General features: G+C 45.5%; 1 protein-coding gene across 4 annotated transcripts in view; it reads right to left on the reverse strand.

Annotated features, from left to right (window-relative positions):
* Window positions 1–17,012, reverse strand: part of PAX2 (paired box 2) — a 91,624-nt gene that overhangs the window by 14,673 nt on the left and 59,939 nt on the right. For all 4 annotated transcript variants that reach the window (XM_065746287.1, XM_065746286.1, XM_065746289.1 and 1 more), the window contains 2 exons: window positions 11,489–11,664; window positions 9,589–9,715 (listed from right to left, as the gene is read on the reverse strand). In XM_065746287.1, the coding sequence (XP_065602359.1) occupies window positions 9,589–9,715; window positions 11,489–11,664 (303 nt within the window). The remainder of the gene's footprint in view (window positions 1–9,588; window positions 9,716–11,488; window positions 11,665–17,012) is intronic.

Raw genomic sequence — 17,012 nt, forward strand, 5'->3', positions numbered from 1 at the left:
TGAATGTCTAGGGGATGGGATGAGGTGTAGCCCCTCTCCAAGGGAGCAGAAAGCTATTCCTCTTCCAGACTCCTTTCTTCTAAATGGCACACTATAGCCTTGTTTATAAGCAACAAAAAAATATCACCCAGTGTCGTGGTGGGGGAAATTTATAAGGGTCAGCAGGATGGGGATATAGCTGAGAACATAGCAGAGGACTACATATTTTCTGCATCTCCAGCTCCTTTCTTTCCAACTGTACTTGCTGAGTTATGGCTGTTTTTCTTCCTTTCTAACCCTCTCCTCCGTTATTCTGGCGGAGAACTAGAACTGGTGATCTCTGGCCTAAATTCCCCCTGTGAATGAAGGGATTTTGGCCAGACAGGGTGAGAGGAAGATTCACAGCTTTGGGTTCCTACGGAGACTCATCTCAGCTTTTATCGCGCTCTCTGCTGCTGAAGGGAAAGAAGCAGGGAAGTTCACAGGACTAGAAAAGCAGCTTGCTTTTTGCTGCTGGTTTCTTGGAGGACAAGCTAGCTGCCTCTAGTGCTCCTTTTCTTTGCAGTAAAGGAAGCATATCAAGACGGCACATCCCTGCACTCTGAGATGGTGCACACCCACTTGAGGACACTGCTGATGGTTTTGCTAACGTTTAGAGTCCTTTTCCTGGTGTCTTTCTAAAGTATTTTTATGATCTCAATGCCTCATACTCTTTAGAGCACATACCCTTACAGCATCCCTCAGGGATCAGTTTAGTCTGTGAGGAACTCAGCACAAAGAAGATGTACACAGGGTCATGCAGGAAGCCTGCATCAAAGCTAAACTTTATCTCGCGTGGTTTTGAACCCTTTGCTTGTACCCACCACTGAAATTTTCCGTATTTACATTTCCCCTGTGCTAATAAATTCATTCATTAGGAAGGTTTCACTGTGGCAAGAAGAATGGGATGTGATCCTCAGTGTTCATAAACTGTGCATTTACACAACAGTCTGTGGAGTTGCACTGCTTCATCTCATGTGAGAATCTTGCCTCAGAAAAGTCAAGCAGAAGACCAAACTGTCAAGCCTGTCTTGGCTTTTGCTTTCTGCCATGTCAGAAGAACCACTTTTCCTGGCTTTATTTTGCAAGAGCATTATGCAAGTGGCAATGAAGATAAAAATCATCCTATCTTTTTTTTTTCTTTATTTGCATTAATAACAGACTTTTGCTAGAGCAACTGAAAAATACTTAAAAACCAATCTATTCCTCACTGTGCATTTCTTGCCTACTCTTTAAACTCCTTCTGACTGGAAAATAAGTTTTGAGCATCCAGGTTTTATCTTGTTTCTGCAAGATCTATCCAGATTCCTAGCCCAGTACTTAACTTGTGGGTCGATTAAATATATGTTCAAAGAAAAAGAAAAGGAAAAACAAAAAAAGGTTTGCTCTTGAATCGCTTTCCAAGAGAGTAAAAACTGTTGACACCACTGATGTCAAATTTTTAAATCCATATACCCCATTTTTTACAAAACTGAATTCTACAAACCTATATTTTTCATCTGATCTAATTAATTGCTGCTCTCCTTGTAATCTGACCTGCTACCTCTGTCTGTTACTTCAGAGAGAAACTGAGCTTTTGTAGTCATCACACCTAGCTAACCATAGAGCTGCCGATGCACCTATGACCTGGGCTTAATCTTTGAAACTAGTTGAATACTGTTAATGTCAATCACTTGAGAACACCACTGAAGTGAACTTTACGTGGCTTTAACTACATTTGTTTGCAGAGGGGACTGATAAAGGAAGATGCACTTCAAAGTCTGAGGGAAAAAAGTTGTGCCTGTACATTTGGCAAACACAAGTTCAGTGAGTTCATACTGTTGTCCTCTTTCTTGCATCACAGCCCGTTTGAGTGTTGCATTTACAGATTACAGCCAACCTTAAGAGAAGCATATACTCATGTTCCCTGGTGGGCTGGGGCTTGGATGTTAAATTTTAAACAAAATGCTTTTGAAATATATGCTGGGAAATGTAATTAGAACAGAGCACATTATTTTTTCACATAGTTAATACAACAAATAGGTGACTCCGTGACTTGCATTACAAGGATAGTCTGCTGATCAGAAGATAGGATACATCTTCCTGGGGAGTCCACAGTAATCCTACCCCTACAAAGAGGGGCCAAAGGTTGCCCTAAGCTCTCCATTTCTCTGAAAGGCTGCAGTGGGCAATTTTAATTGTACAAGCAGCTGGCCTGGTTAAATCCAATAGAGTTGATGGAGATCAAAAGTTATTAGCATCTGCTGACAGCTGTTGCTTAACTCAGCTATAAAGCACTGTCTTTGCTGTCAGTTAGCAAATATCTACATCACAAAAATTTTCATCATAGCCATATTTATTTGTTCCTTCATTTAGCCTCAAAAGAAAAGCCAAAAACTGAACTGTTGGCAAGACTGTGTAACTCTCTTCTCTATAAAGAAAGTCCCTTTTTGTCACAGTGTGTGGCAGCCTAAATGCCACCTCTTGCTAAGGAAATTGGGCAGGGAATGCCAATTCACTGCTCTTACTGTTACACTTATATGCTAATTAGGGAAGGCACTATTTCCTTTGGTCCCATCCATTTCTGTGTTCCTCAGTTCACTATGCTTTCGGGTCCATGAGTTGCTTTCTTCAGCATCATAAAGTTATTGTTAGTGAAGCTTCCATGATAAGCATAGAAATAGTTCATGTGATTCCTGTTCCCCCCTGCTATTCCTGTCATTTCCAGGGATCATTCATCTTATCATCCATCACTCTTGGCCAGTTGGCCTCAGGGAATAGTAAGGGAATAGTAGTGATGCCTTTTGCCATTCCAAATTCTTTGACACAATAAGAAGATATAATCTCTTTTTAGATATGGGAAACAGTTGATGAGATTCGGAGGTCCTGAGGACACCTACTTTTGCCACTTCCTCAACTTAAATAGAAGCTTGCAGCCTCTTTGCAGAAGCAAGCACTTAGTTCAGAAGTGCAATATATGGAACTGGGTGTCATTCCTCATCCTGCCTGTCCCTCATCTGCAGCAATTCCATGTGCTTAATTTGGCACATTTCCATTCTGCAGAGTGCCCTCACGGAAAATATCTCCTTCATTTTGATGAGGCAGGATCATAACGATCATGCAGCAGCCATGTGAGTGATTATCATATTCCATTTTCAGGACACTGGGGCAGCCAGAGATGTGCCCAACAGGCTGCTTGGCTTCTGCAGCCATGATGGTGAGCAGCAGGCTGCTGGTCTGCATCTAGGGGATTCACCATCACCAAAGCCCTTGGCAGTTCTGTAGAAGTCTTGTGTCAGCTCATTCAAGCCTTCACCAGAGCTGTTGCTCACTGGTATCAGAAGATGAAGGAAATCAGAGCAAGAGGAAATTTTCACCAGTATGAACAAGGAAAAAGGGAAGGAAGCAATCCCCCTCTCAGTGTAACAAGAAAAGTACAACTGAATTTAGTGGTCAATTTTAATCGTTATTGAAAAAAGCAAGCTGGATTAACCAGGTTTACATTTGCACTATGTGGCTCTTTTCTAAAAGGTTGAATTTTAGGATGATGATATTTAGGCTAATATAAAATTTACAGTAAGCATGGTTATTTATTTTTTGCTAAGTAGGTGAACTGCATCTGTGCACATTTATTTAAGCAATTATGTTGTTTAACATAATTTGTCTTTACATATTACTATATGGGAAAATAATGAAAGATGAGTCCATGTTATTATTTTATTAGATTATTAACTTTTTTCTTTGTGATTTGTGTCAAGTTGTATTTGAATGGAAATTAGAATTCAATTAAAAACAGTATTTGCAATTTATTCATGCTAATTATATAAAATGACCACGTTTCCTGACTTCCCAAATATGTCGGAACAAAAAAAGGCAAGCCTTTCTAAGCAGGTTTCACATTAAAAATGACTTACTAAATGAAGGAAAAGATATATATATACATGGAGGAAATTGAACTGATTTTAGAACTAATAGATCTCATCCTCTCACACCAAGTTTAATTCACTCACTGACAGAGGAAAACAAATGCTCCTGCTTTTTCAAATCCTAGTTTGTTTCTTAGTTTTGAATGACCTGGTTATTGAACTGAACAAAATTCTCTTCAGTTCACTCACTAAACTGAAATGAAGAAAATATTATCTTTTCACCTTGCAGGAGGGTAAGGTCCTCAAAAGATGGTTTATCATTTCAGAAAACTTGGGACCCAGATGTCTAGCCAGCCATTTCTCTGTGCTTAGCATCCCAACTTTCTTGAAAACTTTCATAGAAATCAGGTGTGTTTAACTTCTATTTTTGCATGACTTTAGACATATCAAGTAGCCTTAGCTTCAGTAACTATAATTATTTTTGCATACATTTATGTTAAAATAGTAACTGAGCTTTAAACATTGACTTAGTGCAAAAATATCTGATCCTGTGCAAGAGATGAAGATCTGGCAGAAAGTGAGACCTATGGAATCTGTGCTTGTTTGGTGCCTTTGTTTGTCACACTGTGAGTGGTGGTTGTCATTATTTCTCACCCTGGATAACGTTTGTTTTTCTTGGGAAAAATGTGTTTCCCAGTGAAAAGGAAACATTTTCTATACAGAACCTGGTAGCTAGCTTGGTGGGTGATAAAGATTTTAAAATATACCTGTTCCTGATCACAGAGACTAACCATGGCACAGAAGAGCTCATAAACTTCCTAACAGGAAGAGAAGTGTGCACATATTCCTGGTGCAGTCAATGTTAGAAGTTGATGATGTGCATCTTTTTTTGCTCTCTTTTCTTGGGCATCACTTACTTCTCTTTGCAGATCACTGTTGCAGTGGGCTGGTAAAAGAAGTCTATTTAGTTAGAACTGACAGGATTTAATTAAGTCCATTGTATTTGATTTCCCACAATGGTGCCTTTTTGCCGGATAGCCTCTGGGCTAGCTAGTGGAGTGGGAAAGGATTCTGTTCACAGCTATTAACCTAAGTCCCCAGAACTAAGTCTGGTTTGAAGACACCAGTTTCTAAACTTGGCACTGGTGAGGCCGCACCTTGAGTACTGCGTTCAGTTGTGGGTCCCTCGCTTCAAGAAAGACACCGAGGCCCTGGAGCGTGTCCAGAGGAGGACAGTGAAGCTGTGAGGGGTCTGGAGCACAGGCCTGATGAGGAGTGGCTGAGGGAGCTGGGATTGTTCAGTCTGCAGAAGAGGGGAGACCTTACTGCTCTCTGTAACTACCTGAAGGGAAGTTGTAGTGAGACTGGGGTTGGCCTCTTCTCTTGTGTAACTAGTGATAGGACCAGGGAATGGTTTCAACTTGCACCAGGGGAGATTCAGGCTGGACATTAAGAAGTACTACTTTTCCAAAAGAGTGGTCAGGCACTGGAATGGGCTGCCCAGGGAGGTGGTGGAGTCATCGATCCTGGAGGTGTTGAAGGAACATTTGGACACTGTGTTGAGGGACATGGTTTAGTGGGAGCTATTGGTGATAGGTGGACAGTTGGACTGGATGGTCATGTAGGTCTTTTCCAACCTTGGTGATTCTGTGATCCCATGACATCTCAGTTCAAAGCTCTGTAAACAGTTTCTGCTTTTAAAGAGCACCAGTTGCTAGTGACTGAAAGCTTGAGATTCTCCTCAGCCCACCTCTGGGGTGATAGCTGCTGAGTACTTTCTAAAAATCAAAGACCTGTGGAAACTGCTAGATAAAAGAAAGCTACTGAAGTTTTCTGTATGTGCCTAGCCCTGTACAGATTTATATTGTCTGATCTGTTTGCCTTTCACAGAAATAACTGAAGTAGAAAATCTCAGATCAACAGATGTCTTGTCTTAGTGTTCAACTGCACATACATGCCATATCTTGGTACGTTTAACTTTGGGTCTTTGCTTCAAAGAAACCTGACTGATATCCAAAGATACTGCCCAAGAAACTCGGCAGGGATTCTGCCAGTTCAACTGTTGTGGACATGCAACATGAGGCAAGATGGAGCTGGCTCATTGACCTGCCTGTGGAGGAAGAGATGAGGCAGTATTCTCAGGCAGCTTTTAAGAGCTTTCTCTCTGTTACTTCATGTGAAAGTGGCAAATATCTGCATAGTCTGTTCTATATAAAGGGCAGTGGAAATGTGTTTCCCGTCCTAGTGACTTTGACCAGAACTTGATGAATGTGGCTTTGGGGGTGCTTTCCTGCATGCTCCAAGGTGGCTGCCAGCATTTCCAGCTCTCAATTCTATGAAGCACACAGATGGCTAAAGGGATTTTAACATCATCTGTACTTAATATTTCGGTTACTTATTATTGAGGTTTTGATGTTGTTTGGAGGGGTGTGTTCTTAGACCTGTGAGAGATGAGAGAATGTGCTATGGCAAACAAGTCAAGAGCCAGAGAATAGAGGACTTTCTCTAAGGTCTTCTGAAAGGTCAAGAATCCAAGAAACCAGCTTTGGTTTGGGAAGAGCTAGTGGTACCTTTTCTGCTTAGGAAGACTGAGCTGGGGAAACATTGTTATGTCCTGAAATAGCTGAACTCACAGTTTGTACACTGTATGGGTATACACTGTATTTTTTCAGATATCGCCTGGCTTCACAGATTGCCCTGGGACAAGAGCAGAGATGCATTCATAGTTGACACTACAGTAGCAAACCAGGCAACCAGCAATTTAGTACTCACTATGATGACAATATCCCTTCTGGAGAGAGGGAGCTGTGAATTCCCAGCTTCTTCCTTGGCTCCTACCCAGAGGTAGATATGGAGGCAGCCCTGAGTTCCTCACCTCTCTGGTCCTTCCTTAAAGCACTGTCCATCCCCACAGCACCATATCATGAATCATTCATCTTTAATAGATTATGCAAATCAGGGGTACCGAATCAGTGAAGATCAATAATTGCAACCATTTAATTGCCAACAAAAACATTTTAAGAATGAACATTATCTGAAGTCCTTTCTTGGGTAATGGCACCATTAATCCAAACATTGGATCCTGGCCTAAGCGTAGAGGAAAAATCCTCTGCCCTTCTTTCCCTGCTGCCTTTCAGGGTGTTGAGAGCCTTTTTTCCCTTTTCATTTCCACTGTCTGAGTTTCCCCATCATTACCACCAGTGAACATCTCCCAGCGCTAATAGTTCTGCTTTTGTTACTCCACGCTGATTGAAATGTTGCATACAGATTGAGATGTTAGCACTAAGTTGCCACCTGGGAATGTCAAGCTGGGTTTGAAATGAACTTTTCTCACTCTTGGATCCAGATGGATCAGATGGGGATATTCTTGAGCCGAGCTGGGAGTTTTGCAGGGAGCAGGGTGGGGACAGTGCAGGATGAGGGGGACAAAGAGGAGACTTTCTGCCTCGGCCCACAGCCGCTTCTATGGGTCCAAATCTATCTCCTCTTGCCCCTTTCTGAGGGTCATATACGAAGCTTGTGCAGTGTCCCCAGCCTTCAAGAATCCAGCTGCCACGTCAGTAGTCTGAAATGCTCCACCTCTTAGAGAAAAGGACTGAAAAGGATTACTTTAATGGCCCTTTTGAATATTAAATTGTGACTGTAGGCACCTCACCTTTCAATCCAGCTAAGGGAATCTGCATTCCATGAAGGAAGGGCAGTGCTGCTCTCCTGCTGGCTTTGCCCCCCTTGCAGAGGGGAGTGTTTCCTGTAAGAGTTGTAGATCTGCTAAATGGTAGGCAGACACCAGCTGAGTTTTCTCTTGCACATGCGAATACAAAGAAAAATAGAACAAATTTGCCACAGCTGAGCCATTCTCTGAAACTCTAAGGAACTGTTTGGCTACAAGGATCCTGGGTCAAGCCTGATAGCAGAAAAGGCCTTGAGGGGTCAGTGGTGTCAAGCTTTCTAGGTACTCCCTAAATATGCAGTTCACCTGCTCATGGTGCTCCATGCCATATTGTAGTCCTCACACTGGCTGTGTATTTGCCTTATGAGACAGAGTATTGAGTACTGTGTTCTGTTTTGGACCCCTTTCTACAAGAAAGACAAAGAGGTCCTGGAGCGTGTTCAAAGAAGGGCAACCAAGCTGTGAGGGGACAGGAGCACAGGACTTATGAGAAGCATCTGAGGGATTGCTCAGTCTGGAGAACAGAAGGCTTAGAGTAGACCTTACTGCCCTCTACAACTCCCTGAAAAGAGGTTGTGGTGAAGTGGGGGTTGGCCTCTTCTCCTGGCTTGCAGTGATAGGACTAGAGGTACCAGGGGAAGGTTCAAGTTGGATATTAGGAAAGAATTCTTCTCTGAAAGAGTGCTCAGGCACTGGAATGGACTGCCCAGAGATTTGGTGGAGTCACCATCCCAGGTGGTGTTCAAGGAATGTGTAAATGTAGTACTGAGGAACATGGTTTAGTGAGCAACATTGGTGGTAGGTGGACAGTTGGACTAGATGATCTTAGAGGTCTTTTCCAACTTCAGTGATTCTATGATTCTATCTGGGGTAGCTGCTACTGATCCTGCCTGGTCTCAGAGTTCCTGGTAGCCAAATATTGCATGCAACATCATCCCTTTCCTCAGCGTTTGCTGAACAATCAACCCGCCTCAGTCACAAGGCTATTAACTGCATCCTCTACAAGAAAAAAATGGAGCTAGAAACTCCACTGCTGATAGTTCTTGGTCACCAGAGGCCTCCTTTTGGGCCAAGAGGCAATAGGTCCTTCCCTTGCTGACAGGGTTTATACCTCTGTCATAACTTACTTGTCTGTTGTACTGTGAGAGTTCTAGAGGGGCCACAATGGTTGTAAGGCAAGAGGGAAATACCAAAGAGGGGCAAATCCCTTGGGCCTTGCTGTCTGCCTAAGCGACTTAGGAGAAGGGCAGCGTATGAGGGGGAGCAGCAGCAACTGAAGCCTTAGAAGAAGGGGCTTTGGCAGCAGGGTGTCTCCTTATGGCTCACGCATGCATGGGCAAGGCCATCTAACGGAGTGCCGTGCCACCAGGCCGGACAGTGCCACCAGTAGAGGAAGCATCTGTGGAGCAGCAGCTGCCCAAATTGCCTCGTACTTCTGCCATCCCAGTTCCTCTGCTGTGTTGCACTTGCTATCATTTCTTTCCTCCCAGCCTCACCTAGATTTCATGTGCCCTCAAGTAAGGGAAGGAGGGAGGCTGTGAACAACCTTCTTTTGCCAGCTGCTGTTAGAGACTCCTGGCCTTACAGAAGTCACAGTCATAGTTCAGCAGACCTCAGTATTTAGTTTGCAATGCCCACTCCAAATGCCAGGGCTGAAGAAAACTTAAATTAGTATTTCTCCCCGAGAAAACCAAATGCATCTATAGGTGAACTATGAACCTCTCATTCACAGACACAAAGGAAAAGATCACAGTGCACATGTGGACATAGCTGCGCTCCCCTGGCAGCCATCCCTAAGCCACGGGGCATACAAGTGTCTGCTTCACACTTGGGGTTGCCTGTCTGTGAGTCACACCTGGGCACATCCAGGTGTACCCCATACTGTCAGCGCTGAATTGCAAGATTCCCTTGGCCCCTAACTTCCTCCACAGTCTTTCTGTCTCTGTCCAGATATGCCAGAGAGGGGTATCTTGTATTAGCAGAAAAAGCAGAAGCTAATGGTGATGAGGGAAATAAATTAAAAGCTTGGTTCTGCTGTTTGGTCAGGCAGCTTACCGGTCACCACAGGGTACGTCTGGGGTCCTGACACATTTGTCCCCAGGTCTGGGTTAGCAGAGGTGGATAGACTTGATTTGACTTCATCGAGACCAGGGGTCAGAGCTGGGAGGGAGTACTCATTACCCTGGGGAAGAGAGGAGAAAGACAGCTTGCTATTGATGCGCCGAGAGAAAGGGAGCAGTGTACAGATGGGAGGGAGGAAGAGGAGAGATGCAAACCCCTGCACAGATGGAAGAGGAGGAGGAGGAGGAAATGGAGAAGATGAAGTGACAAGGGCTGCAGGTGGGGGACCTGGGATGAGCTATTCCACCCTCCTGCGTGTTGCTGTGAAGAGGATGAGGGGTCAGGCTGGGCATGGGATCTGCCTCCATTTCTGTGACATGGCTGAGCCTTCATTCAGTGCTGTGGGCAGAGGATATGCCCACCTATACAAGCTCGGGGGGGGGGGGGACAACAACAAAGGAGATATGTTTGCCCCGGTGACAAGGACACTTGGGGCAGAAGATGGCCGTGGCGAGACTGGGACCTGAGGCTGCAGGAGGCTGCTGATGCTGGCCACTTGCAGTCAGCTCTGTCCCCTGTGCCGCTGTCCCTGTCCTAGCTCTTTAAAAACAAACAAAGAAGCCTCATCCTCTGCCTCTGTCACTCTGTGCACTGGGGTATGAAATTGGGGAAGGGGGGAGCCACATGGCTAACAGAAGGGTGGGAGGGAGAGAGCCATTGAATCTGAAAGGGTGTCCTGTCCGAAAGGCTCTGGTAATTGCCTTTTTATTGTGGCAGCCTCCGGACCAGACGCGGGAGCTGGAGAAACCAGGAAGGCTACAGAACAGCAGGAAAAGTTGCTCTGATTAATATTACGTTAAATTAAAACTGATTTTCTGCTCTTTCTGCTGCGTTTTTTTCCAGGCGCTTCCCCAGCCCCCTCCCCACATCTCCCCCTCCTGCAGCGGGCTCCCCACGCGCTGCCCCCTCCCCGCCCCGTCCCTGCCTGCCTAGGACTGCCTCGTCATTTCCAATTCCTTCTCGTATTGATCTTCCTGTAGAAATCAGTTTTGTAATTAGCTGCAAATTAGGCCTTCTACTGGGGGTGAGCCTGCCCCCTGATTTATCACCAGAGTAATTCGCTGTGATCGGAGAGAAATTAAAATGAACTCAATTAGGCTTCGGATTTGCTTTATGGGCCCTGCTCAGAGTTTCAGGGGGAAAAATGACTGTGCTGGTGCTTAATAGTCTAATGAAAGTAAATAAAGGTTATTCATTGTAATAAACCCAGGGACTCTGGGATGAAGGGAGTCCACAGCCAACCTCTCCTTCTCTTCCTTTGTTGGTTTATGGCTTGGGGCGGTTTAAAAAGACTTTTGATTTTCATTTTATTAAGACAAACAGCTTTTGGGATAAAAGGCTGGTGGAGAGGGGGAGGCAGGGAAAGGGGGGCAGTGCCGCAGGAGTGCAGAAAACTGGGCTGGAGACAGGAGTCAAGTCTCAGTCTTGGGCCGAGGGAGAAAACGCTCTGAGCCTGATAAAGCTTGCCACTTGCTGCTCGCTGTGTGATGCAAGAGTGTGGGAGCTCCTGTGCCATGCCGTGGTGTGGTGGCATTCGTGGCTGTGTGATCGCAGGGCGTGTGCACGTGGCTGGTGGGTGACTGCGCTGGGGAAAGGACCTCAGGTTTAGGGAGAGCGGTGTGCGTGCGGATGGCAAATTCAGGATGGGTCCACGTGTACATCAGTACAGTAATACAACTGGAAAGTGCTGTAAAACGTGAACGTAATGTGTGTGCAGTGACAGGTCAGTGTGAGAAGAGGGGGTGAAGAAAGAGAGAGGGGCTTCTGTGAGGGAATCTCCCTGCCATCACCCTACAGGCACCTATGGGTCCGTATTGCCAGGCCGGGCCCTCACCTGCTCAGATTTGATGTGCTCTGATGTTTGAAAGACGTCAGGGTAAGAAGGACGCTCAAAAACTCGATCTAAAGCTTCCAGCTGCTGCTGGGTGAAAGTGTCGCCACGAAGGTGCTTCCGCAAACTGTCCACGCTGCTCTGGGAGTCTCCGTTGGGAACGGAGCCCTCGGATACATCTGCAGGGCACAGACAGAGAAAACAGGGAGTTAGCAGCACCCTGGCACGGGGCGGCAGCGGGTGCGGGTGAGAGCAGGGCAGCAGGAGAAGGGCCCTGCGCTGCTCTGGAGCCGTGCTGCTCTGGGGGGCTGGCTGCAGGCTGGGAGGCCCCTTCTGTCTGCGCTGGCTGCTGGCCTGCTCTGTGGGATGCTCCTGCCCAGTGTGAGCAGGGCTGTGGAGAATGGTGCTCAGCTCAGAGATGAGTTATGGTTCCACTGATTTTCAGTGTTAAAAATTGCCAAATCTCCATTGCTGAGCATAAAATGGGAGCAAAGCACAGCGATTAGCATCGCTAGGAGGCTACCAGAGAGGCAGTTCACAGAAAATCTAGAGCGTTGAGGATGGGCTTACGCTGCAGAGGCCTGAGGAAGCCTGAAATGGAGAGAGACCTCTTCTGCAGGCTGGAAGGGAGCAGTCTGCGTTGTAACTTCCCAGTTCCAGTACAAGCCGTATCTCCATTACAGTTTCCTTCTCATCTGATTATGGCCTGCCATATCCCAGATGGGTTTTTCAGCCCCCTGGATAACATGAATAATCCTGTACCCGACTCCACGTTTCAGCAGAGAAGGGCCTCTTTCTGCAGAGCACTCTGTCCCATCCACCATGTATTACTTTCTGTTATGATCTCTGTCCCGTTCTGCTACATATTAGCTCATGATTTATCACAACCCATATCTCAGTTATAAAATTCCCTCCTAAAATACTTGAATCTTTGTCTATGACAGTCCCCCTTTCTATCCAAAACGAATTATTGTATCGCTTATTGTATTCCTTAGTGGGAATCAGCCTTCCTTATGATCCTTTGTTCTTACTAGGAAAAAAAGCCCTTTTATTTATTTATTTTTTTTTGTAGAAGCATTACCAGAAGTGCATCTCTGTCTCTGCAACAGCCCTCTAGAACAATCTAATCTCCCTGCTGTGCCTCCTGTCATGTTCCAGGTGTCTCAGTCTCTGCTGTGCCACCCCATGTCTGTTAGAGCCCTTTCATCCCCTCTGAGATGAGTCCATTATGAATGTCCTGCCCCGAAGTGAATCATATCCAAAGTGAAGCTTTCCCTGTGATAAACCATCTTATCACCCACCTGTTTTTTTTTCCCTGTTATCCCCCAATTCAAATGAGGTGCATTTATCTCTGTTATAACCCCTTTTTATCTAAAGTGAGTGAGTCTCCTGCTATTAGCATCTGTCACATCCAAGGTGAGTCTGTCTGTTATAACCTCCTGTCCCAGCTGAAGTGAATCTTCCTTTGTCATAATCCTTCATCTCATCTGAGGCTAGTCTGCTCGTTATAATCTTCTCCAACTGTGCCGAGTATCTGTGCTATCACCCCTCGGTCTAACTTTGGTGTGACCGGTTATAATCCTCTGTCTTACCCATGCTGATATATCTCCACACCCTCCATGCAGAATCTCTGCCCGCTGCTTCATCAGACACAAGCCTGACTGTCTGATAACCCTGCCTAAACAAAGATCAGGTTCTCCCACTTACATTACTGTCAGCGTTCTGCCTTTTTGCTACTGTTCCTCATACTTCAGCCTCTTTCAGAATCTTCTAGTCTGTGAATCTCTGCAACCCGCTGCCTTGCAAGGAAGTGGTTGAGGGATCTGTGTAGACCTTTTCCCTTCTCCATGTGACTGTGAATGTGCTCGTGGCCAGGCAATGTTCCCATGAGCCCATGCCACTCTGCTGCTCCAACTTCTAGCTCATAGATGGTGCTAAGATGGGTATTTTTCTGGCACGGCTAATGCCCAGCTGGTGGCCCAAAGTAATAACTGAGCCCACTGCCTTCTGGCTATGAGATATATCCGTTTATAGGTGATTATATGATATGATATAATCAATAGTACATTATATACAGTAACGTAGTACAGTACCACTCTCAAGACCATAGAAAATATTACGTATTGATTTGTCCCAGCCAGCAGCCTTCCCTCGAGCATCCCCTTCTCTCTTTCTTTTCCACCTCTAACCAGAGCAGAGCTTACTGGCTCTGATCCTGACATTTTCTCCTCTCTTCAGTCTTATTTGCACAGGGGAAATTCCTTAAGTTTCTGAAAGCTAGAGTTTATGACATATTTGTCTAAGAGAAAACAAAGCAAGGGCTTGGCTGGATTGCACTGTCAGTGCAGTCTGCATGGGCTGTATCGGTTAGTGTGTGTGATCGTGCACACCATTTATGCACATGGGTATTTTTGCAGTAGGCTATGATTCTGAGATGCTCTAGGTTCTGCATTGCCGTACACGCCTGAGCAGCCATTTGTGTGAGGTAGCTGATATAGGTTGTATTTGGTTTCCAAGGATGGCAGCCCTACAATATGCATGGCATTTGGAGTGAGTGAGCTTGCGCTGTCAGGAAACCAGATTTTACCCTGAGTAGGTTACCCTGTGTGCTTGGTCAGGTTTGTGCACACATGCACTTGCATTTACAATCCCTATCTGCCTGCTGAGCCCTGTGCACACATCCCCTTCTGTGCATGGGCCATGCCTTTGTGTGAAGGAGCTGAAACTACAGCTTTCCCAAGTCTCAGTAGGAGTCTCTTTTCCTTCATTTATTCAGAGGCCCTTCAGATCTTGACAAATCTGTCACTCTAAATTTGCGAGAGATTATGGTGCTCTCTCCCTAGCACGGAGAGAGGTGATATATGATATCTGCTGCCCCTATTGATTGCCTGATCTGGTGGCAGAGGGCTGGCGAAATGAACTTGAAATGAACATCATGCCTCAACTCATTGTGCGTATAATACACTACTTAATCCCACATTTTTCAGCTGCTATGGAATTCAATTGATCAATCATGTCCCTCTGATAGTACTGTTTTAGGGGTTATTGCTGCTCTGCTCACTGACCTTTTTATTTATTTATTTATTTGTTTGTGTGTGTGTGTGTGTGTGTGCATTTGGCACACTGAGGACAAGCTGATAAGAAGGGGCCTGTACAGTCAGTGGGAAATGAAGGAAAAGGATGAAAGGAGGGGAAGGGGGTTAGATAAGGAAGCGGAATAATCAGCGCGACAGAATAGATAAGGGAGTGAAAAAGTTGTAAGGAGAAAGGCAATGCTTTAATTTAGAGAGAAGCTTTGGAGATGGGGAGCACCACATCATAGCTTAGGCAGGTCAGCCTTAAAATGTACAGAAGGGAGGAAACTTTTGACAGAGGACTGCGGGCTACCTAGGGGTGAACCTTGTCTAAACAGCTTGCAGTAGTATTGGGCTTATGTATGGGAACTGCTGAATCACGGCCTGAACCACTGATTGGTCACCTGAGGTGAGCACCAAGTCAGCCATGGGGGCACAGGTGAAGGTGATATACCTGTGTGGGTGGAAGGGGTGGAGCCTAGTTCCTCCTCTCTCAAACCCCATTTAAGGGCTGACCACCACCAGGGAAGGATCTCTTCTTGGAGATCCCTTCCATGTGGAGTCCTCTGCGAGCCTTGTCATCTTAAAGGTGAGCCATCTTCTCTTTTGTATTACCTGTATAACTGTTTGTATAGAACTACTTGAAATATACCATCTTCTATACTATTCCCTGGTGGAGTATCGTCATTAGGAGTTATTTACTCTACATTTGGCGAGCCAGGCAGCTCTAACTAAATCCATAATGTCGTTTATTTGGAGTATATTTAAATGGGCCAAGGGGGAGAACGTTACCCCCCTAGAACAGATAATCCCTGGTCTAATTCCAGGATTCATGGGGTCACCCTACTATGGATTGGCATCCGTTATTGAGAAATGGGGACCCATGCGGGTTCCAGGGACTGCCGCTCCTTCTCCATCTTATTTGACTGACTACTTTGTAGGATTAGATAAAGACATACTTATTACCAAGGAGCGGCGGTTAGCTGCCTCTGCAGTAGCCTGGCCATTAGTAATGGCCATACTCAAGTTAGATGTCGCAAATGTTAATATGGAAACTGAAAATCAGCTATTACGAGACCGTATTGAGAAACTGGAACAACAGCTGGGTACGTTAACAACCAAAAAGCCTGGCCTAAATGTCCCCACAAGACAAATAAGGAATATATTGGTAGAAGACACCCCAAAATCAGAGGAAGAAGACTCTGATATGACAGGGGAAAAGATCTCTAAGGCAGATCTCGAAACTCCATCTATGATGGACCCATTCGAGATTCGGCCTATTATAACTCAAAAAACAAAGAAGGTACAGGATAGACCAGCAGGGGTGCCTCCTGACCAATGGCCCCCTGCAGAAACCTGCCTCCATGTGACCGCTCGTCCATACACAGCTAATGAGTTGATGGACCTAGTACAACGGTTCCATCAGAAACCAAGAGAAAGCATACCATCATGGCTCCTAAGGTTATGGGATGCAGGAGCTGAAAGTGTTTTAGTAAATGGAACAGAAATGTCAAAATTAGCATCTATAACGATAAACCCGGCATTAAGACAAAGATTATATGCAGCTGTCCATTATAATGAGGAAAACCATTCTATTATAGATTGGTTGATGGCTGCGTGCCGCTTAACATGGCCCAATAAAACTGATATCCCTCTTAATACTGGTTTGTGGTCCTCTATGGAGGACCTCCAGACCTATATCAGAGAACTGGGTATGAGGGAGGCTCTGTATGCGGACACTTTTGAAAGCCCCGATACGGAAAAATTTACAGCGGGCATGAGAGATCTAATACTACAGCAGGCCCCCTCCCACCTATATGGGATGTTGGTTTCCATATTAAATCCGTTGGTGGCATCAGAAGCCATCGTACAGCAGGCAGCCCAGTTAGTAGCAGACTTAGGGGAGACGGAGCGCGTAAGAACCAGGTACCAATAGAATAAAATGGCCCTGGAAGGTGCAGGTAGGACCACGATGGTGCGGCCTACTTGCACCTTGGGGGAGATTATTGGAGGTGGGGGGTTCGGTAGCTCCTCCGGTTATAGGTACATGGCCTACTGAAATAATGGTTAACACTCCAGTCTTCATTGCTAAGGGGACCCCTATCATGTCTCTGTGGCAGATCAGGACACCCCCTTTGGTGCCTGATATAGTCGTACAGCCACAGACATCGGGTCAAAGGGTCTGGTACAGGCGACCAGGGCGTGCCCCTGTACAAGCTGAAGTGTTAACCCAAGACAGGAATACGGCCTGTATCTTGCCCTGGAAAGCGGATCTTCCCCTCTTGGTACCTCTAAAACACTTGTATTACTCCCCATAAGTCTATGAATCACCAGAAGGAATCAAAACAATACTGCAGTGTTCCAGAGTTGTTATAAGACCATGTGAAGCATCTGGTGATGGTCTAACCGGGACTGATGACACGTAAGATGGACCTGCACTGTATGATTACATG

This window comes from Cyrtonyx montezumae, unplaced genomic scaffold (assembly GCF_038088225.1).
Source record: "Cyrtonyx montezumae isolate F1298 unplaced genomic scaffold, pur_monq_1.0 scaffold_4, whole genome shotgun sequence".
Classification (NCBI taxonomy): domain Eukaryota; kingdom Metazoa; phylum Chordata; class Aves; order Galliformes; family Odontophoridae; genus Cyrtonyx; species Cyrtonyx montezumae.